This window comes from Engystomops pustulosus, chromosome 6 (genome assembly GCF_040894005.1).
Source record: "Engystomops pustulosus chromosome 6, aEngPut4.maternal, whole genome shotgun sequence".
NCBI classification, from domain to species: domain Eukaryota; kingdom Metazoa; phylum Chordata; class Amphibia; order Anura; family Leptodactylidae; genus Engystomops; species Engystomops pustulosus.
The window spans coordinates 122,552,814-122,574,635 of record NC_092416.1 but is presented as its reverse complement, the minus strand read 5'-3'; the positions used below and the strand labels follow the sequence as shown (position 1 = coordinate 122,574,635).

General features: G+C 40.7%; 1 protein-coding gene across 4 annotated transcripts; it reads left to right on the top strand.

The window, feature by feature from the left end:
* Positions 1 to 566: 566 nt before the first annotated feature.
* On the top strand, positions 567 to 16,496 carry CSNK2A1 (casein kinase 2 alpha 1). 4 transcript variants are annotated; one of them, XM_072110792.1, is made up of 13 exons: positions 567 to 714; positions 9,529 to 9,706; positions 10,894 to 11,005; positions 11,752 to 11,853; positions 11,941 to 11,991; positions 12,083 to 12,142; positions 12,251 to 12,334; positions 12,428 to 12,538; positions 12,705 to 12,806; positions 13,360 to 13,460; positions 13,579 to 13,727; positions 13,801 to 13,887; positions 14,977 to 16,496. In XM_072110792.1, the coding sequence occupies exons 2-13, from the start codon at positions 9,606 to 9,608 to the stop codon at positions 15,090 to 15,092; spliced, it is 1,176 nt and encodes a 391-aa protein (XP_071966893.1). In that variant the 5' UTR covers positions 567 to 714; positions 9,529 to 9,605; the 3' UTR covers positions 15,093 to 16,496. The 4 variants fall into 4 exon arrangements, with proteins under 4 accessions (XP_071966893.1, XP_071966890.1, XP_071966892.1 ...); XM_072110789.1 differs by having other exon boundaries at positions 13,801 to 13,926; XM_072110791.1 differs by lacking the exon at positions 567 to 714 and adding an exon at positions 752 to 847 and having other exon boundaries at positions 13,801 to 13,926.
* The last annotated feature ends 5,326 nt before the right edge of the window (positions 16,497 to 21,822 follow it).

Below are 21,822 nucleotides of genomic sequence, written 5' to 3'. Positions count from 1 at the left end.
TGTTGGCTCCAAGCCAATGTGGTCGCTGTTGGCAGGAATGCACGTCGTGTGTGCCAAGGCCCTGATCTTTGGCTTATAGTTCACATCAGTATTTCTAATAGAACCCTGTTAGGTGAAGTAAGCCTTGACCCTCAAATCCGGGAATCCACCAGGACCAGGAAAGCCTAAACCCCCTCATTCTTCTATAAAGGCCTTGTCACCACTTCAGTCCAGATGTATATAACCCGTAGTTATTTGTATTCTAACATTATGTCAAATTCGGCATTAAAAAATCAATTTCTAGGCAAACTACATTTCCCACAATGCCCTGATTACTGCTCAGACGCCATGCACATGCGTAAATCCGCCTACAAAGTTATCTTCCGCCATCTTGTGACTGGCAGTTTCCTATTTTTGCTTAGTCAGGTGAGCTAGACTTAGTGGCAGACACCCTCTCGATTCCTTTCCTCGCCTTTTATTCGTTCACCTTCTCTTCCTATACTGTTACACGTTCCCTTAGATCACTTTACATCACGTTTCTCCTAAATGAACATCCGTTAAGTTTCCACTCACAATATGGACGCCGGAATTACCCGCCCTCTGGGCCGCTATCAGAGTGTATTTCCGCTTCCGGCCAGCCTCGCTGTGGTCCCTGCGGCTGGCGGCCGTGTGTCTCCGCCATATTGTCTGTGTGATCCCGGCGGGAGCGGCGGCCGCGGGGAGCGGGAACAGCAGGTGCGCAGTGACATCAGGGCCGAGTCTTTAGGAAGGGACAGGGCGCAAAGCTAATAACCAGAGGAGAGCCCGCTGTGGGGCGGAGCCTGATGTTTTCTGGACGCCCGCCATCTCCGGGTGTGAAGAGGAGGAGGTGGGGGCGGGGTATCCTTTCCGGGGAGATCCAGGGTAATGTAAGGTGGCCCGGGCCTAGCTGTTGAGGATGTCGAGGTCCTGCTAAGCCTTCGTAGTTTTATGTGAGGGGGGTGAATGAATGGTTGGAGGAGGACTCCGGGTGTGGTGACTTATGGAGGGCCTTGGAGGATGCGAGAGGGAGAATGTGTGGATGGTCTGCAGAGTCCATGTCCCTTTGTGATGTGTGTTATCTTCTCAGCATATTATAGTTTTATGGGGAGGAATGTTGGAAATATTTAAGGGCACTAAAAATGTAACTTTTTATCTAAGTTCCCATATTCCTGTGACTTATTGCCGCCTTGTCTATTTGACCTCCTATAAAGGATTGGAGATTAGGATTACAATCAGTAGTAGACGGTTCATGATCACATGACACCTCATGTGCATTACTGGAGATGGAGACTAAATGTAAATGTGTCCAAACCCATAGACCGCCTCCTGGGATGAGTATGAGCATACCACCTGCACCCTTATCTTTACATATATGACGTAAAGCAATAGAAGTATATATGAACCTTGGTTTCTGTACATCTCCTATTTATAAGTTCCATAATAGGAGCAAGTAAACTAAAATGGTGGCAGTGCTTTGTATGGCATAGTTTACCTCAAACACGGACCCCAATGATTATAGAAATGGTTCCTGGCATTTTGCCTCTAATGCAGAGGTTAGGTATATGTCCCTTAGAAGGGATTGCACCGCATGGTCATGTGATGTCACTAAGGCCTGGTACATATAAGTGACAAAATAGGGAAGAATTTCAATGGTAAGTAAACATTGCTTAAAGATTCTGTCTGGATGTTGAAAAAAGATGTCTGCCTTCTTCCAAATACTTCTACTCTCCTAATTCGTGAAATTGCAGCTAAGCTCCATTCATTTCAATAGAGCTGAGCCGCATTACTGCCACAAACCATGGTCAGGTGCGGCAAAAAAAAATTTCACCTCCAGACAACACAAGGTTTATATTTTAAGCGTTCACCTGGTATCTCAATTTTACTTTTACATTCGGCTCACATGGCTCATTTAGGCTCACATGGCGTCTTGGTGCATTTTTGCATATTGGCTATTTAAATGGGTTTTGCGTCTTCCTTGCTTAATTTGTCTGTGTTTTTGTGCGTTTTCATTGCATTTGCACATTCGTTTTGTGGTCTGTATTTTGAAACACATGTGGTTACAGCACAAACAGCATGGAGGACAAGATCATTGCGTTTTTACAAATTCTGAGACGGCTGCATGCAATTACTGCACATCAAGCATTGCTTTCTTAAAAACGCACGCAAACATTTGAGAAAAGCATGTGTAAAAGCGCGTGGGTTTTCAATGCTTTAGAAATGGCAACAAAAACGCCAAGTGTTACCTGCCGTACAGAAAACCAGCTAATTTGTTTCATGACGGTCTGCTCCCTAGTCAGCAGAAGTACAAGTTAAAGTTGTTTTGGCTGTATATTGCATTGGCCATTTTGTTGCCTTTTGTATGATAACCTAGTGGTAGCATTAAATATTCTGTGTAAAATGCTGGAAAGCGAGGAAAAAATTCAAAATGCAATGATTGACAAAAATATGCAGTAGTGCTTTTTTTCCCATGGTCTGTTTTTACACCATTCACTGTGGGGTTGGTATGGCACGTTTTTGCCTCGGCGGGTATACATTTTTTGTGATTGGGAAATGTATATTTTTTCATTTTGACAGTCACTATAGGATAATTATTTTAACAAACACAAGGATACCTAATACATATCAGAAAATTTAAATTTTGTTCTATAACATGTAAAGGATGTCTTTTTTTTTTAATGCTGCATTAACTATCCTAGGGGCCTTGGAGGTGCAATTTTCTGATACTTGGACCATATACTGAAATACTACTGTATTGCAGTATATGCCACTTTTACACTATATCTTTTGAAGTTTGCTACAGCTAAGCTTTATTAGACATCCGTTAATCCATTAGTAGGTTTTGACCTTTCTTGAGATGGTAACTACCATCAAGCATGGATAAACCAGGGACACTTATAGATCCAGGCACTCTGCCTCTGTCAATCATCTTGTTTGCCATCCATGGCATCATTCCTTCTAAAATCAACCCTTAAAATTATGCTGTCAGAAAAGTTCTGAGGATTGTCAACAGAGCAGTTCCATGCTGTAGCTTCCCAGGCTGTTACACTGTATCTGGAGCAATCCTCCTTCTACTGTGTGCTAACACTTCCTCTGCTTCAGTGAAATTGCATCAGTCAGAGGGAATAAGTGCTGGGGCAGAGTGGTAATAGCCTGTGAAGGCGAAGCACCGATCGGCTCTGTTAACGCCCACAGAGCCCTTCTGGTTCACCATCATAATTTTATAAAAGTTAATTTTTAAAAGGAAGGAGGCCAAGGATAAAAAAATATAAGAATACCACATCCTGGAGCTATGAGTAAGTGTCCGTGTTAGATTCTCTTTAACTTTAACAATTAAATTCAAAGGAAAACATCAAATGCAGTGATCTGATGAAATCTCTGATTAGAAACCATAGCACCCCAATTCAAAAGGGAATGCCATGGTTTAATGGGTAGAGAATGTTTAACCCCTTGCCGCTTATGGTCCTCCTCCATTTTTTTTTGTTCCCCTTTTTCAAAAATCCATGACTTTTTAATTTTTCTGTGTACAGGGCTGTGTAGGCATGTTTTCTGCATAACAAATTGTACTTCTTAGCATCTGTATTTTATTTTCTATGTCGTCTACTGGGAGGCTAGGAAAAAAATCCAAATTTAGTAAAGTTAATGAGGAAACAAATTTGGGGTGATAGGGGCAACTATCATTGCCAAGATGGCAATGATGCCGGGCACATTTCAAGGGTTAATGATAGCAATCACTCTTAGCATTATACAACAAACACCCCCACTGTATGAAGAGGGCTCAGCCCATGAGCCTCCTTCATGCAGACTGAGCGGCAGTGTGATGTAACTGTTCATTACATGTCGGTAGGAAACTAAAGTAGCTTCTTGCACTTAATTGGATCACATGGAATTCTTCCACATAATATGTTGCAGTCAAGTACATTCTATGCTATAATTCTGTTGATCAGTAATTGCCTGTATGAGTAACTGTACATAAAGGATGCACAGTGTCTTCCCTGTGTGCCTGTTGCCGCTCTCTTCACAGGGAATCCCTGTGATGTAATCGGTGATGTCACATTAACCCCCTGCAGGTACAGTAGGAGCGCTTTTGTGTTGATTGCTCCTGTCACATGGGACTGATTGTATTAGCCCCCTAACACAGCCCCATCCTTCTGATGGCTCTATGCAATGTGAATGGGCAGAGCTCCTCACTGCTGAAGCTCAGTCTCTGCCATTAGAGGTCAGGTGACCAAAGCCAGTACAGAGTCACGTGACCTTGTATCGGGGATACCGCAGTGAAGGGACTAGAAGTTCCATCAGTTACCAAGACAGACTGGGGTCTAGGTTGAAGACCTGTGGCCAGGGCCCAAAAATGACTTCAGCGGTTGGGATTGTGGACCATGTAAAAAAAATAAACATATTTATGCATGCGCAGTGAAGCAGGGGCTTCATTACCGCACTAAGAGCTCCAGAGCAGGTAAGTATTAATGCGTTAAAAAAAAAAAACTTACTATTACTGCCCCCACTTTGGAACTCGTGCAGGGCGATTCGGGACACTAAACCACCCTTACGGACCTGTCATTTAGTGTCCCGAAACATCCTGACGAGTTCCCTTTAAACTCCAGGACCTGTCATGCCTAATCTCTAAGCGACTGCCAGAGCAAAACTGCCATGTACTGGGGAAGGTGTGTGTAAAAAGTCAAATCACCCCTCCTTCCTAGGACTGATATAAAACAAACACGTTTGGTATCACCATGTCCCAAAAGTTCCATCTGTTACTAGTACTACATCTAGTACTTGTACTGCCCTAGTACTTTTTCACCATTTTGCAGCAATGAAAGCGTCATATGCTGCAAAAAAATAACACATTACACAGGTCTGTACACCAAAGTAAGAAAATTATTAGGGTCAGAATATAAACAAACTATTTTTATGTACACAAGGTTTTAAATTTTTAAAATCTAATAAAACTATTTAAAATTTGATAGTATTGTGATCATACCGAGCCAAAGAATAAAGGGTTGTCATTTAGATTGCACTTTGAAAGCTGTAAAAACTGCGCCATTTTCTTGTGGGCTCTAACACATTTCCCCAAATTGGGATTTTTTTGTTCCTGCTTCCCAGTACATGACATAAAAATATAAAATGACACTAGGAAATACATTTTATGCGGGAAACCCCCATACAGCTCTGTAACAAAACTTTATCCTTTTTTGTTTGTTTTTCCTCATTACTCACAAAAAAATCAGTTTAATGGCGTACACTTTTCTTTCTTGCTCGTGAGTGTAGTTGCCGGCTGAGCGTTTAGTTATATTCTTTACCGCAGCCTCATGTTCATAGGCAGCAAGTCTGACGCTGATTCATTAAGCACTAGTTCACATCTGTGTAAGGTTTAGTTCATTCCATTAGTTTTTGCGAGATAAGACCAGGTGAGGTCACATACACAGTAAATGTGGTTTCTTTCCTAATTTCGCAGGCAAAAGGATATGAACCATCTAATTATGCACGTCCCCGTAACTGCGGGAGGTGACGGCACGCAAGAGAGGACTCTCACGAGTGACGTCACTTCCCCTTTCTATGCTCCGAGCATGGGAGAAGCAGGGCGTGCATAATTAGAAGCTCGGAGAAACCGACATCTCGTCCTCATGCTAGGCGCTGCTTTTATAACTTTTGTAAGCTAAGTGGATGACTGTGTCTGGATTGGAATAAAGAGGAGCGTAGTTGAGTATCCTTAGATCAGTTTTAGGATTAAAAAAATTCTATACCATGTATTGAACCACATGTTCACGCAGTAAATACATGTCCCCTCTAGTGGGCCAACAGTGGTGTAAATAAAGAACTCTAATTTCATCTAAGATTTCCCAAAATTTCTGTAGGAAAAATATAAAAAGCCCTAACAATCCTAAAATAGAAAAAAAGTTAAAATGAAAATTACTTTGTTTTGGAGCCATTTCCTTAAAGATCAGGGTCTGCCACTAATTTCTGACGTAACATGGAGAGGAGATTATGTATAACTTTGTAGCTTGCTGTGGACTTGCTTAAAAGTGAGAATACCTCTATTACTCATTTTGAGTGTTTTGTGATAGTGGCAATGCTCACAAAAATGTGCCTTTTATCTTTATATAGCTCCATTAAATTCCATAGCGCTTTACAAATCCTAAAGATTATTATTACAGGCAGTCCCCAGGTTACATACAAGATAGGGTCCGGAGGTTTGTTCTTAAGTTAAATTTATATGCATTTCGGACCTGTATATTTTATCATTTTAGATCCAGACAAAAAAAATTTTGGGCCCCAGTGACATTTGGAGTTTCAAAATTTTTTGCTGTATTGGGACCAAGGATTATCAATAAAGCTTCATTACAGACACCTTACAGCTGATTATTGCATTCTGGGACTATGGTAAAGCATTCAGAGAGCTTCACCAGATGTCAGAGGGTACTGTCTGTAACTATGAGGTGTCCATAAGTAGGTGACCGACTGTATTTAAAAACAGTACTTACTAGTGAATCCAGAAAGAAAAAATGCCTCGTACTCCTGCTCTCCTGATTTGTGGGGTCTCATCACTGAGGCCCCCACTGATCAGCAAGTTGGGCCCTATCCTGTGTGTGGGAAAACCCTTTTTTAAGTCGGGGATCGGCTATACAGGCGGTCCCCTACTTAAGGACACCCGACTTACAGACAACCCATAGTTACAGACAGACCCCTCTGACCTCTGGTGAAGCTTTCTGACTGCTTTACTATATTCCCAGACTGAAATAATTAGCTGTAAGGTGTCTGTAATGAAGTTTTATTGATAATCCTTGGTTCCATTAAAGTAAATGTTTAAACTCCAATTGTCATTGGGGCCAAAAAATTTTTTTGTCTGGATCTACAATGATAAAATATACAGTTTCGACTTGCATACAAATTCAACTTAAGAACAAACCTCCGGACCCCATCTTGTACGTAACCCGGGGACTGTCTGTATATTGTTTGAGAGTTTGGCCTATGAAAAAGTTTAAAAAACAAATATTGCCTTCCTTTTCCTAGAATGCACATAACTATAAACAAAATCCAAAACATTGGGTATCATCTACTCAAAAGGCTGATCCATCAAAATATAAGTATTCCGTATGGCGAACACTGTAACAGAAAAAAATCCATGTCTGAATTGCTGCTTTTAATCACCCATTAAAAATTTTAATAAGCCCTCAAAAGGTCTTACAGTTCTCAAAATGGCATCAATAAAGTCCTACGCCTGTCCTGCAAAAGAATGACTCCTAACACGGCTCAATAAGCTGTAAACGAGAAGGTTAAGAGTGTCAGAATGCAATACAAAGGAATTTTCCCCATGTTTTTAATCACAGAACCTATAAAAATTTAATTCATTTCAATGTAGGAAAAAAACTGCCCTTAAAGATTTGAAAAACTTTTCTGCCCTGGTCCAATCTGGCATAGTTTGTAAAAACCTACAAACATTCGGTGTTGAATGTTTGCAGGTTTTAGTGCACAGGGCTGCCCACACTGCTGGAAGCTGCGCCCCTTTAAGTCTATCATGATGTGGAGGCGGCGTAGTTGTGGTGATCACAATTTCTTGCATTGTGCATCAGTGCTGCTATGCCAGCACTACCCCAGAAAACTGGTGTTGGAGCACTGATAAATGTCCCCCATTGTGTGTGAATTTGCACTTATTTCATCAGGGAGCTATGAAGCATCCACTGTCCATGTTGCTGGCAAGTGGCTGCCCTGTTTCTCATGTTACCACTGGAGGAAATTCCTTTACAGTTTTGTGATGGGGGAAAAAAAAAGATAAAAGTAGAACGTGCGCTATTTTTAGGGTCGTGATTCTTATATAAGATGTGAAGATGTTAATGTTATGGGGATTTGCAACCTTGTGACTGCTCTGCTACATTTCTGCCTTAAAGAGGACCTGCGGCGGGGTACAATGTAATCGTCGGACCGCTCGCAAAGTGGTCCGTTGTATTTGTGAGGGGCAGTGACTTCCGCATGACGTGCAGCAGTCACCGCCAGCCTATGGAGCGACAGCTTTGCGATATCCTTCCGACGCTGCGGCGTTTGTTCAAGCACTAGGAGCTGCTCACCCTTCCCTTCAGCAGGCAGCATGCATACATAGTGACTTAGTTTGTGTCATGTAACCATCATTGTATATTTGCTAGTTTGTATGTTATGGTGAACTTTGTGTGAAATATGTCAAGGATCTGAAATCCTTGCTGCTTTGTCAGTTGACTATAACTTATCCATTCACTGACTTTAAGTTTAATTCTTAATCCCTTAATGTTGTGTGAGAAGGGGCTGATAGCTGCCATTTTTAGCTATTTTTTTATACGTAATTTTTAAGACCATAACCTCCATTTCTGTGTTTGTACCATCTAAAAATCTAAAAAGATTTGTTAAATTTCCATTTAAAGGTTTATTTGGAATTAAAGTTGCAAAACTTTTCCTCCAAAGTAGTTTTATAAATGAATTCCATATTGAATGAACAGCAAGTCATGATATGAACAGTCATACTGTAGTGGGGGAGTTTTGACTATTGTGAAAAATAAATGCTTTTATTTATTTTTTCGCATTTCATACTTTATATGTCCCATGTGGGGTGATAAAAGACACCATCCTAATGTAGAAATGTGTAATGAAGAGCAGGGTAAATTTCTTAGTCATGTGTGTATATAGCAGTTTGTGCAGCTAATTGTCTGTTCAAGGCTTTTTACAAACTGTGCAGAGGTTATTTTTTTCACTATGATGACACATTTAAAGCATGAGGAATTGTTACCAGGTATTTGTATTGTCATGTATAGAACATGACAGCTTTTCTTTGTGAATTTGTATTTCTTTATTTACAAGAAAATTCCCTACAGAACTGGAAATAATTATGAAATATGACCATAGAGTTTTGGGTGTTCAAATAATATTCCTATCGTGTAAGTTAGGCTGCGTCATCACTACCATAGCATAGTCCCTGGTCTTTTATTAAGTAGAAAAACACTGTAACATTCACTTCAAGAATGAATAGTCAGTAACTTGCTGCATCTTACTAGTGGTCATCTATGGAGTTTATAAGGAGGTGGATCCTGACACTATTGATGTGAAAATAGTGTGCGTGAGCTGTATAGTAAAACGGTAACTTGAAACACTAGTCCGCATAAGCACTATACATCCAACCTATAAAACATGATTTATTTTTTTTTAAACAGAATTTTCCTATAAGGCCTACATCTGTCAATTTTGTTTTCCAAAACTTAGAAACATGTTTAATTGCATATAGTTCTAAGAATTTTGGCTGAGCTCCCAATTTTATCTACATCTTTCCGAGATTTCCTATAGAAGCAGATGGAATGGACAAAGTAATTGTGTAACTGAATGCTTGGCTACTGAATCCTGTATTTGTTTCTTTATTGGGGCACAAATGCATTATCTTGGTCATGAGAAGTGTTCTGGACGTCATTGTTGTCTGACCAGGGCATTGATCTTCTTTATACTGCACACCCTTTAGTAAAATCATCTGTGTGTAGTTGCTTTTTATTGACTGAACAGTTTTTCTTCTCTTTCCAGTGAGACTCCTCGGTTGTCATCCACTTGTATTGGACCTGTAAAGTCACTGTCCATCTCTGGCCGCCAATCAGACTGCCATGTCGGGACCTGTGCCAAGCCGGGCCCGTGTCTACACGGATGTGAACACACACAGACCCCGGGAGTATTGGGATTACGAGTCTCATGTTGTAGAATGGGGGTTAGTATTGTGTTAATGCTCTTGTCCCTGATAAAATGTATATCGGTAACTATGTATTTCCTCATTTTGGTTACTGTTTATAGTGTGATTACAAAGTACAATGTACAAAGTGGCTGATTTGGCAGCATTAGACCCTAACCAGATTGGAACTCAAGAGTTGGTCTCCTTTATCCATACATTTTAGTTAATTTAACCCTTTTGTTATCAAGGGTCATTGGTACCTGAATATCCAGATTTTGGCAGTTATTCTGCTCTTCTTTAAAGGACATCTACCACCAGGATCAAGTATTGTAAACCAGACACTCTGACATACTGGTGTGTGCCCCCTCTGTCAGGACCTGCTCTTCTTTAAGCTTCTTACTTTTGTAAAACGGGGAATATTTTAAAATTATGTAAGTAAGGCTCAGGTCCTCCAGGCTCTATAAGTTATAATGGAGTTTGGAGCCCTTCAGGCTCATTTGCATATTTTTTAAAGCCTTTTTATTCCGCAGAACACGGACATAAGCTTAAAAAGAGAAGATCCCGCCACAGCGGGCACACACCAGTATGTTGGTGTGCCTGATATACACGCCTTCATTCTTGTGGTAGATGTCCTTTAAATGATACTATGTTTGGAAAAACATATGATAAAAAAAATGTACTTCTTTTCATGGCAAGTGATAATTAAACATGATAGCATAGTTTTATTGTTTAAAATTAACAGACAAATTACTAAAGCAAAGTTTTTAAAGGGAGGAGACCCAATGAAAAATCTATCTCTGCAGAGTTGCCTTTTAATTTTGGCTGTTAGTAATACAGAATGTTGAATGGTTCTCTGCCAGTGTATTGAATGTCTTTCTGGCTCAAAGGCTTCCATTAATTGATCCTATTGTAGTGTACCATAGCATGTACCTTCCTTCTGTGGAGTAAAGGGAGCTGCTAATGGCAATGTAATGCATTTCTGCTTTTGCATTCCTCTGTCTTGAGATTTTTATCTGCACTTGCAATAATTTTACTTTTTAGTTCTTGTCCTCTCCCAAGTGGCGAGGTTATAAGAACAGATCATCCCTGATAGAGAGTCCAGAGTCCTGCTTCTTATGCTGCTTTGCCTGTGACTCTTTATGGCGCACATACAGGCAAAGAATTTCTCACAATCTGTGATAAGTGTGATTTATCAGTCGGCTTTTAATGTGAATTCTCTGCCTCAGGAACCAGGATGACTATCAGCTGGTGAGGAAACTTGGACGGGGCAAATACAGTGAAGTCTTTGAAGCCATTAACATCACCAATAATGAAAAAGTTGTTGTGAAAATTTTGAAGGTGGGTTGGGTCTTTTTATATTCTCTGTTGTTGTGTTTGTCAGCAAACAAAAATTCACTATATGACCATATTAACCCTTTCAGGACCTGGCCCTTTTTTGTTTTTTCATTTTTATTTTTCACTCCCCATGATCAAAAATCCATAACTTTTTTTATTTTTCCATGTCCAGAGCTGTGTGACAACTTGTTTTCTGCGTAACAAATTACACTTCATATAGATGGTATTTATTATTCCATGCCATGCACTGGGAAGCGGGGAAAAAAAATTCCAAATGCAGTGAAATTGGTAAAAAACCGCATTTGTGCCGTTTTCTTGTGGGCTTAAATCTTACGGATTTCACCGTGCACCCCAAATGACATGTCTACTTTATTCTTTGGGTCGGTACGATTATGGCGATAACAAATTTATATAGGTTTTATAATGTTATCATACATTTTAAAAAAATTAACCTCCTGTGACCAAACTTTTAAATTGTACTACTAGTTACTGTCATATGTAATGAGCCATGTTCCTTTTTTCCTTTTTTTTTCCCCACTGAGCTGTAAGAGGTGAGTGAGGGGAAGCAGAAATGTAATAAATCACTTGGAAAGTGTAATGCATCTCTACTGATGTGCTTGTTACTTGGCAAAATAGGGAATGCTCTTTTCTAGAACTGTTTACACTGACGTACCACCAGTAAGTGCATTGGTAATGATAGGGAGTAGCTTTCTCTTTAAACTCCTCCGTCTACACCTTTTTATTTATAGCCTGTGAAAAAGAAGAAAATTAAGCGTGAAATCAAGATTCTTGAGAACTTGCGAGGTGGACCTAACATCATCACACTGGCTGATATAGTAAAAGATCCTGTGGTGAGTTGCCCTCCGCTCCTTGTGGCTTGGACATTAGATCTAGTGCTCATGTCTTTTTATAATCTGTTCTATTTTCTTCTGTTACAGTCCAGAACGCCGGCACTGGTATTTGAACATGTCAATAATACAGACTTTAAGGTGAGCACCAAGAAATCACTTTTGCTGTGAGCAATGTCTTTGTCTTGTCATGTTCATTTACTAAACGTTTCATTTTTCTTGCTCTTCACAGCAGTTATATCAGACTTTAACAGATTATGACATTAGGTTCTACATGTATGAAATATTAAAGGTACAGCCCTACTCATTTATCTACTTATTCTGTTTGTAACATCTGTATGTTAGTATTGTGTTTACCTAATCCTGCTCCAACCACTTCATCCACATATTAATCTTGTAGGCCCTGGACTATTGCCACAGTATGGGTATAATGCACAGAGACGTCAAGCCTCATAATGTTATGATTGACCATGAGCACAGAAAGGTACGTGTGGAGAGCACAGTGTAAAGCCATCAATCTGACCTTTGTACCAGGGTTGTGCTCTGTGTACGATAATTGCCTTTCATCTCTTCCCAGCTACGACTAATAGATTGGGGCCTTGCAGAATTCTATCATCCTGGGCAGGAATACAATGTGAGAGTCGCCTCCAGATACTTCAAGGGCCCAGAGCTGCTTGTGGACTATCAGGTATAAGCTCCTGCTTGTCATGTTGTTTTTTTTCTTAAACTGCTTCTTTTCATCTAAGCTTCTAAAACCGTACAGGGTATCGTGGTGAACCAGTCCAAGAAAGCACAAGCGTAATTTCATATATGTAAAATCCAACATTTTGTTGACTTTTTTTTTTGTTTTGCAGATGTATGATTACAGTCTAGATATGTGGAGCTTGGGCTGTATGCTGGCCAGCATGATTTTTAGAAAGGAGCCATTTTTCCATGGCCATGATAACTATGATCAGGTGAGTTACTGTAACACATCTTTGTTATGGGATGATTTTAAAATGTTAATGTCCACATGTAGAATGTGGTTGAGTCAAAATGAAACCGAAAGCTACGTATAATCCCAATTCTTGTGGCACAGAGAACTTTTTGCTATCACAGTACCCCATTCAAGGACTTTTGCATTCAACTGTGACATCTGGGTACTCCATCCCCTTACCACTGACATTTTACTTTCTAATAACTATTCTTTTAGGTTAAAGTTTTTAATAACATCTGTAGAATAAATAACTGATCAAGAGGGCCAAGTCCCTCTTCGCTGTCCTCTAATACTTTAAAGGACAGCTACCATCAGTTTGGTGATGGGAGATGTGTGCTAGTAAGAACTTCCTTAGGAACATTGTTTCTCAAGACTTATTTTAGAACTCTATATTTACATGATCGTGAGATCATCACCTCAAGTTGAAATTATTTTCCTAGAAATTAGAGTTTAAGAATTTTATAATTACTGCGAAACAAACATTGTAGACATTGGACTGTTTAATGTGTATGTGTTTTCCTCCTGTCTTCCAGTTGGTGAGGATAGCTAAAGTACTGGGAACAGAAGATCTGTATGACTATATTGACAAATACAATATTGAATTGGATCCACGCTTCAATGATATACTGGGAAGGTAAGTCAGTTTGTTAGACCTTATCTAGTTACCTGTCTCCTGGAACTCTTATGCCTTATGGCAAATGTATGTAGTTTTCATATCTTTCTTTATGTTCTCAATTTGTACACTTTTCTAGACATTCCCGCAAGCGATGGGAACGCTTTGTGCACAGTGAGAATCAGCACTTAGTCAGTCCAGAGGCTTTGGATTTCCTTGATAAGCTGCTGCGATATGACCATCAAACAAGACTGACTGCTCGTGAAGCCATGGACCACCCTTACTTCTGTGAGTGCCAAGTTCAGAGCCATCTTCACCTTTTTTTTATTTTTCTTTCTTCTCATGCTTTTTTGTTTTACAGACCCCATTGTGAAGGATCAGTCTCGGATGGGCTCCTCAAACATGCCCAGCGGCAGCACCCCAGTCAGTAGCGCCAGTATGATGTCAGGTCAGTCCCAGCCCAAGTCCAGTAACCGTGATAAGTCAGGTCAGTCATTTGAAAAAGTTCTAGGACTCCCTCTGGTGGTGGCGTTTTGTGTGTAAAGATGGGCTGTAATTATGATTCATTTCCTGGGTGTAACTGATGTAAATGGAAATTCCACACTCCCATCAATGCTTACCTGCTTTAAATGGCCACAAACCTAAAGGACCTGTTTTTGTTTATCTAAATAAAGTTAGACTTGTGCAGCCTGCAAGCAATAGCTCTGTATTATGAAAGATGATCCATTTCTTGGGTACCATGGAATCGTGTTTGGCACCAGCAAGGTGTAATCTGCCCTGCTGCATAAACATCAACATGTGAACAGTCTTCTAGTTATACATGTTGTGTATACAGCTATCCCTGTAAGGTTTTTGGTCCTTTATTTAGCAGTATAATGAAATTTTGTTGTTGGCGTTTTTTTTCCTTTTATCTTGCACTGCTGTTTTATGTTCGCAACATGCAGTGGAATAGAATTGTGCATAGCAAGTAATACAGAATCAAATCACAACATAGGCCTTTCTGGCCATAGTATAACTGGTCTTTCCTTTCTACTAGGTTCAGGATCTAACATCCAGCACCCTAATACATAGCAGTCTTTCACCTTATTGTGATGGCTCTACCACCCTTTAACAGAACCTTTTTGTTCCCCTGGGTGATTGGAAGAGCTAACTTTTAGAGATTGTCCACAGTCATTGGTGATCAGTTTAACTACCAGATGCCACTGTCAGATTATCTAATGCGCCTGTTCTGAGCCAGTAGTGCTAATTGATAGTGAACATTTATCAGAAGTGTCTCAAAGCAGAACTGCTCTACTTCCTCAATCAATCAGAGCTCCACATCCATTGTATATACAGCTGTGGGAAAATGATAGCTGAACTCCGGTTGCCATGGGCAACTAAAACGGTTCTCCTCTGAGACTTCTGCTAAATCTTATCTAGACTGGCTACCCTACTGAGCTGGTTTGTAATTAGGCAAGATTTGTAACTCTTAAGTTTTTGTGTAAATAAATATTCATTGCATCTTTATTTTGATTTTGATTTTGATTTTTCTTTTTAGGGATTTCCACGGTGCCAACTCCCTCAGCTTTGGGTTCTCTAGCTGGATCACCTGTCATCTCTGCAACCAACACCCTCGGGACGCCCGTAGCAGCCACTGCCGGAGCCCCTCAGTAGGGAAACGTTGTTCTGGCGCCGGGTCAGGAGAGGGCAGCAGATATGGGAAGGAGACCCCTGATCCTCAGGCTCTTGTCCTGACTTACACCCACCAAAATTGGAGGGTTGGGGGGCTGCCCTAAAAGCAAGAGAGCCCCCTGGACGCGCCTTGTCTGAGCAGTTGCTTGTGGATTTATAGTAGTTCCGTCATTATATATAAAAAAAAAAATATTATAGGCTGAATAATTTTTTTTTTGTTTGTTTTTTTTTTTTTTTACTTTTGTTATGGCTCCTGGTCCACAGGATTCTCATGTCTCTGGGTTGTGGCTCCTGGACTTGGCCCACCCTGTTTCCTCATATGTTTTCTGGATAGATTTTTTATATATATATATTTTGTTCAACACCCCTTCTGTGTCCCCACCTGCAGAGGTAGGAGTGAGGGACCTTTCAAATCTGTACCTTTCCCTTCCTGGGCTTTGTTGTGGGCCAGCTCCATAAATGACAGTCGCCACTTATATGGGAGGGTGAATGACACCACCCTACTGAATTTGCATGGTCCTTATGTTAAAATTATGGCAAAAGCAAAGCCACAACTTCTAGTTTTTACAGTATCTTGCTTTCCTTTATTCTCCCTGTAAGAGACTGGGGTAAATCCTAAAGGAAATTTTTTTTTTTCACCTTTGAGTCTTTCCAGATTCCATTCCCTTTCTTATGCACAGCTACAAAGAGGCAGGAGCCGGGCTGTTTTTGGGTGGATTTCTAAAGCCATCAGGTGGCACACAATAACTTATACTCTAGATTTTCATTAATTGTACCCTGCTTAATGCATGCTTCTTGGAAAGGAGACAAACCCCCCACATCTTCCGACTCTTCCTGCATTCTTTCCAAAGAAAAGCTGTTCCATAGAAACGGGAATGTTTCCTGGAGAGAATTATTTGTGGACACCATTAAATTATTTCTCCTGTAGTCCTTAGCATTGGTGTTCTCTAAACACTTGGAGGGTGTTGGTAGGTGTTGTCTGAACACGTACTTACCCCCTTTCCTGCACCCTGACCTACTTTTCTAGAAGGGGCTGTAGTGACAGCCACTGATAAGCCTCACCCCCACCCCTTTCCAAGATGTCTGAGCAACTTGCCCTCCGCTCAGAGTTTTACCTCATGAATTCATCTACTGTCGGGGCCTCTGTCTTGGGATGCCCTATTTTTTGTTTTGTTTTTGTTTTGTTTTTTTCCTCTAAGGTTTCCCCAGCAGGAATCTGTTGACAATTTAATTTCCTGGCCCTATCCCTCATTTGCACCCTTTCCTTTCCATGTGTCCAGCAAGAGATGTCCCAGTGACACAGACGATGCTTTTTCCTTCACATGTGACAGATCTAATGTTGGAACTATTTGGTGTAAATAAACATGGTTTTATTTATCAAGGTTAGATTATGTCCACTGTGTAAGCCACTTTCTTGTTAGAGGGCAATTCTGTGTAACATGTTCTTGTATGTTTTCTTGCGTCGACTGATAAGTGCTCAAATCTGCAGTGTGGCAGAGGACCACCTGTGCCCACCCACTATGAATCTTGATATAAAAATGAAATGTTTATAATATATATGTACTGCTTAAGGCTGTTATTCTACTTCAAGAAAATGTAATCAGATTTCTGACCTGAAGCTGCTGTCCTGGTACAGGAAACCCATTCTGACTTCTAGTGAATGTAATGGACAGAAGAAGGAATTTTATAGGAACGAATGGTAACAAAGTATGGCAACACATAGTGCTAGATTTCAGTAGTAAAAACTAGGTGCACTTAGTGTTTTTTATCTTGGTGGGTTTCCGGTGAGTTTTTAGTGTCAAGCATTCATAAATCATATTGCAGCCTCTTGGATTGAGGGTTTGGTAGTGGGATGTTCATCAGGCTGGTTGCTTGTCAAAAATGTGCCAGCTTCCTTGGTTCTTTCTACCTTCACACTGGCTACTATGTCAGAATATTCTGTCTTGTATTATATCTGCTAGTACTGCTAGACATGCTGGAGGAAGACTAGTTGAATGTTGCAGACAGAGGAGACGAGGAATAAGCTGAATCACACTGAACTGTTTGCTGTGAGATGGCAGGGGGCATGGATGAGGTGCTTGGCATGAGGGAATAGACAGTGGTGACACTCTCTCCAGTGAGGAAGAGGAGTTCTGTGTTAAGCAGTTTGCATGGGTGCCTATACAAAGCTAAACCAGTGTATATGTTCAATTTCTTAATTATATGCCCTTAATGCACCTGTTGTTACATAGGCACAAAAATGGATTGTCAATGCTGGTGAAAATGTCTGCAGTTTTTTTTCAGTACACCACCTAGATGTAAACCATACTTGTAGCCCAGATAATGAGGCTGAAGTCATGTCAGACCATTGGATGGGTGGTAAGACTGCTGCAGATGTACCCAGGGCTTCTACACTTACCTATGATGCAAGATGTTTGGGCAGCGAAGTGGTATACTTTGAGAAGGAAAATTTCAAGGCCCCTTAAACAAGCATTACAAAATTTCATCAGTTTAGTCAGTGGACTCACTCACGCAAGTCACATCAGAAACATGCACATTAAGATTTTTTTATTTTTTTTAAGTGGCATGAATGAAATTGACTTTTAATTGTGACAGCTTGAAAAGTGTATGGATCTCCTGTATTAGTCTGAGAAGGGGTGACTAATAAAGCAATTACTAAGTTGCCACATGAGGCATCATGACCGACCCTATAAAGGGGTTATGCCACAAAAGAAAATAACTTTAATAGAAAAAAAAGCTCCCAAAGAGGTTAAAATGATTCAAATACCTATTCATAATGGTTAGTTGGAATTACATATTTTGATGCTTGTGCGACATCTATTGTGTGTGACACAGAAGCAGATGTGGGAGGGGCCTAGCAGGTGCATGCACACTGACAGAAGCAGTTTAACCACAAGTACCATAATCCTTTGCAGGTGCCTCTTTCATTGACCTTCCACCGTTGCTAAATCTCTGCTTTTAGTGTCTGCATCCACATGCCGTGTCCAAGTAATCTCTACACTTAATGTTCTCCAGCACAGCAGATTCTGCTAAAGAAATGCCATGTCTCCTCCACCAAAGCCCTGATACTGTTCCTTCACCTTTCAATAGCTGTCACCGTATATATGTGAGCTACATTTATGAAACCTGTCTGTTGCCCATAGCAACAAAGAACACCTAAGCAATACTTTTTTTTTTTCTTCAAATCCCTATTAAATAAATGCAAGCTGAGATTGTACTGGCTGCTAGGGGCAATATAGACAGCTGTACAGTACCACTACAGGCGCTGGAAAGTTATTTCAGGGCTTTTACTCCTGATTTCAGGTGCATCAGCTCTAATAAATCCACCCTTACACTGGTTACAATATTCTAGACCAGCGATGGCGAACCTTTTAGAGACGGTGCCCAAACTACAACCAAGACCCACTTATTTACCACAATGTGCCAACACAGAAATGTAATTTGTGATTTATACTCCCTTCTCTGTCACAGTTTTCATTGATACCAGCACCTGAGGACACCAATAAAGCAGTAAATAGAAGAAATTTGGATGATTATTGTACCTTCCCTCCAGTGTCCATAAACAGGAAGAATTGTCAGGGCCGGAGCAGGAGCTACAATGCTAATGCAGATCTGTAGTCCTGTCACTTTAACCCCTTCCCGCCGCAGCTTCCCATTCCCGTTTTCATTTTTCACTCCCCACATTCAAAAATCTAACTTTTATTTTTCCATGTACAGAGCTGTGTGATGGCTTATTTTCTGCGCAACAAATTACACTTCAAAATGGTGGTATTTAATATTCCATGCCGAGTACTGGGAAGCGGGAAAAAAATCCAAATGCAGTGAAATTGGTAAAGAAACCGCATTTGTGCCGTATTCTTGTGGGCTGGGGTTTTACGGATTTCACTGTACACCCCAAATGACATGTCTAATTTATTCTTTGGGTCGGTACGATTACGGGGATACTAAATTTGTATAGGTTTTATAATATTTTCATACATTTAAAAAAAATTAACCTCCTGTACAAATTTTTTGGGGGATTTTGGCATCTTCTGGCGCTAATAACTTTTTCATACTTTAGTGTACGGAGCTGTGTGAGGTGCGTTTTTTTTTTTGTGGATTTTGATGTTTACAATGTTATCATTTTTAGGACTGTACGACCTTTTGTTCACTTTTTATAGAATTTTTATTTTTAAATGGCAAAAGTGCCATTTTTGACTTTGGGCACGATTTTCCGTTACGGGGTAAAATGCAGTGAAAAACCGTTATCATATTTTGATCGGGCATTTTCTGACACGGCGATACCTAATGTGTTTGATTTTTACTGTTTATTTATATCAATTCTAGGAAAGGGGGGTGATTTGAATTTTTAGGGTTTTTTTTTTATCTCATCGCGGGTGTTACCGGTAAGGCTTTTCTGCAATATGCTGCAAAGACTTACCGGCTATGGAGAGGGCTCGACCCGCGAGCCCTCCCCATGCACCGGGACCCGACATGTGATGTATTATTACGTCACATGTCGGCAAGGAGTTAAAATAGCTCTGTGCACAGCAAGTCCTGGGCTGTTTGGGTCTGTAGGAAGATAACTGGAGTCCTCTCTGGTGATGGCCTGAGTGCCCATAGAAAGGGCTCTGAGTGCCACCTCTGGCACCCGTGCCATAGGTTCGCCACCACTGTTCTAGTCCCTGATGCCTGTTCTATGCACTGGCATCAGGTCCCTGCATGTAATTCTACCATATAGTTAAAACAAAGATAATTGGCAGGGTATATAGTGTACACTAGTGCATTGTGTACCAGCATGTGCTATAAACCCCTCACCGCCCTCGATATAAAGATTAATAGAGTAAATATGAATTGAGTAATGATAGATATATCCATGCAGCACAAAGGTAAATTAAAAATGGGTGCACACTGTTCAGGACCCGGTCCTCAAACAATATGACTAGAAAGTAAGCAGCACTCCAAGCCAATTGTGGTCCTCTTTTATTCCATAATGTTTTGGCTCAATTAGAACTTTTTTTCCAAGTGGTAAGCGATGAAAATGACACAATGGTCACATGACCAAACAAGTCCAGCTCAAATATGCATGTTACATAAAAAAATAAGCAAATCTTATCAGTGTTTGTTATAAAATACTAAATGTGCACATAATCATGTGTTACAATATACATATAATCACTAAAGTTAATATACGGTAGATACTTTATACAAACATACAACACATTATACAACAGTCATTTCTAGTCATTGTGAACTGGCCTTACACAAAGTGCAATGTGCATCTGTTGCCAATAGAACAACACACAGAGTAGTGGGGGCTTGTCTTCCCGTTATCTCAACATATTATCTTATTCAAAAGTAAGGTGTAGGCGTATGTACAATAATACCAGACTTGAGGGAAATATGAAATCGAAATGGGTATATAGCTGGGGCAGTAACACAAAAGGGACCATGAACAGATGTGCAAAGACACCAAAAGGTGCAATTCATTAGGGGTAACAAGTCTACTGCTACATACTTGCATAGTCGGTGGTTGAGATCAGCTCCATCCTAGGAAGACCAGATTCCAACAGGGTGTCTAAAGAAATGTCAGTTCTCGGATATGCAACATGTGCATGCGTAAATAAGCAAGTGCATGTGCAGGCGAGCCGGCATTGCAATCTAGCACTATGGCAACAATCTTTTAAAGGAAATCTGCCTTCAAAATCCATAATGATAAACCAGGGACACTTACTCATAGATACAGGCACTGTGACTGTGGTAATCTTCTTATATTTGTTATCTGTGGCCTCCTTTCTTCTAAAATCAACTTTTAAAATGATGCTAATGAGTCAGAAGGGCTCTTCTATGCTGCATATTTATAGGCTGTTACACTGCAATTCTCCTTCACATGGGAAACAAATATGCTGATGCGCGGTGCCTGGATCTGTGCGTAAGTGGCCCTGGTTTATCATGCTAGATTTTTATGGGAGATTTTAAAACTAGAGGAGCTATAGCTTTTGTAAGCTGCACATGGCACCTATCTGTGTAAGATCAGTTCACGATTACTAGAAATGAGTTTGAATAATGCGCTGTATGTTTGTATAAAGTATCTACTGTATATTTTAACTTTACACTGATCATGTGCAACATCCCCCACCGGGGCCTAGCCTTTTCTCTGTGGCTTGGAGGCAGCCGGGCCTCATAATACTGGAGTGGCTGGATAGTGCGGCCGTGGGCATGCTGTGGTCACAGTGCTTGGTGTGGGGCCCAGAGGGCTGTCCTACAGCCTGGCAGGTCTCCAGCAGATGGTGTGTGCAAGAACAACTCCTGCGGTGTACATAGGATGAATCCCTGGTTGATGTACTGTGCAAATCAACTTACAGTTCTTTACTGAACTTTAAACAGCAGGCAACGGCCAAATGGTGACAGCAGATTCAGCAAGCTGGAAGGGTGATGGAGAGCTTGTCCACAGTAAGGTTGCTCTCAGCCAGGTGCTAGCTTCAGGCTGGGCTGGTAGAGATGGAGCTGAGTCCAGATGGTGGACCTCTGATCTGGGCTGAATACTTGCCCCAACAGTGTCAGGCAGCTTGCCTTGACACTCATGCATCCTGGTATTGAGATACTGGCTGGTGCAGCGCTGCCAGAGCTGCACTTCCCTCTGCTTACTGGAGATGACATATACTCCATGATGGAACCTTTCACTCTGACTCACTGCAGACTGACTCTTAAGAACATGTGCTCCCGCCCACCA

What these genes read in the sequence shown, in the direction of transcription:
- CSNK2A1 (XM_072110789.1), top strand. Translation starts at nt 9,606, where the DNA reads ATGTCGGGACCTGTGCCAAGCCGGGCCCGTGTCTACACGGATGTGAAC. An exon ending in ACATGTATGAAATATTAAAG is followed by an intron (nt 12,143 to 12,250) that starts GTACAGCCCTAC and finishes TTAATCTTGTAG; the next exon opens with GCCCTGGACTATTGCCACAG. An exon ending in CATGGACCACCCTTACTTCT is followed by an intron (nt 13,728 to 13,800) that starts GTGAGTGCCAAG and finishes TTTGTTTTACAG; the next exon opens with ACCCCATTGTGAAGGATCAG.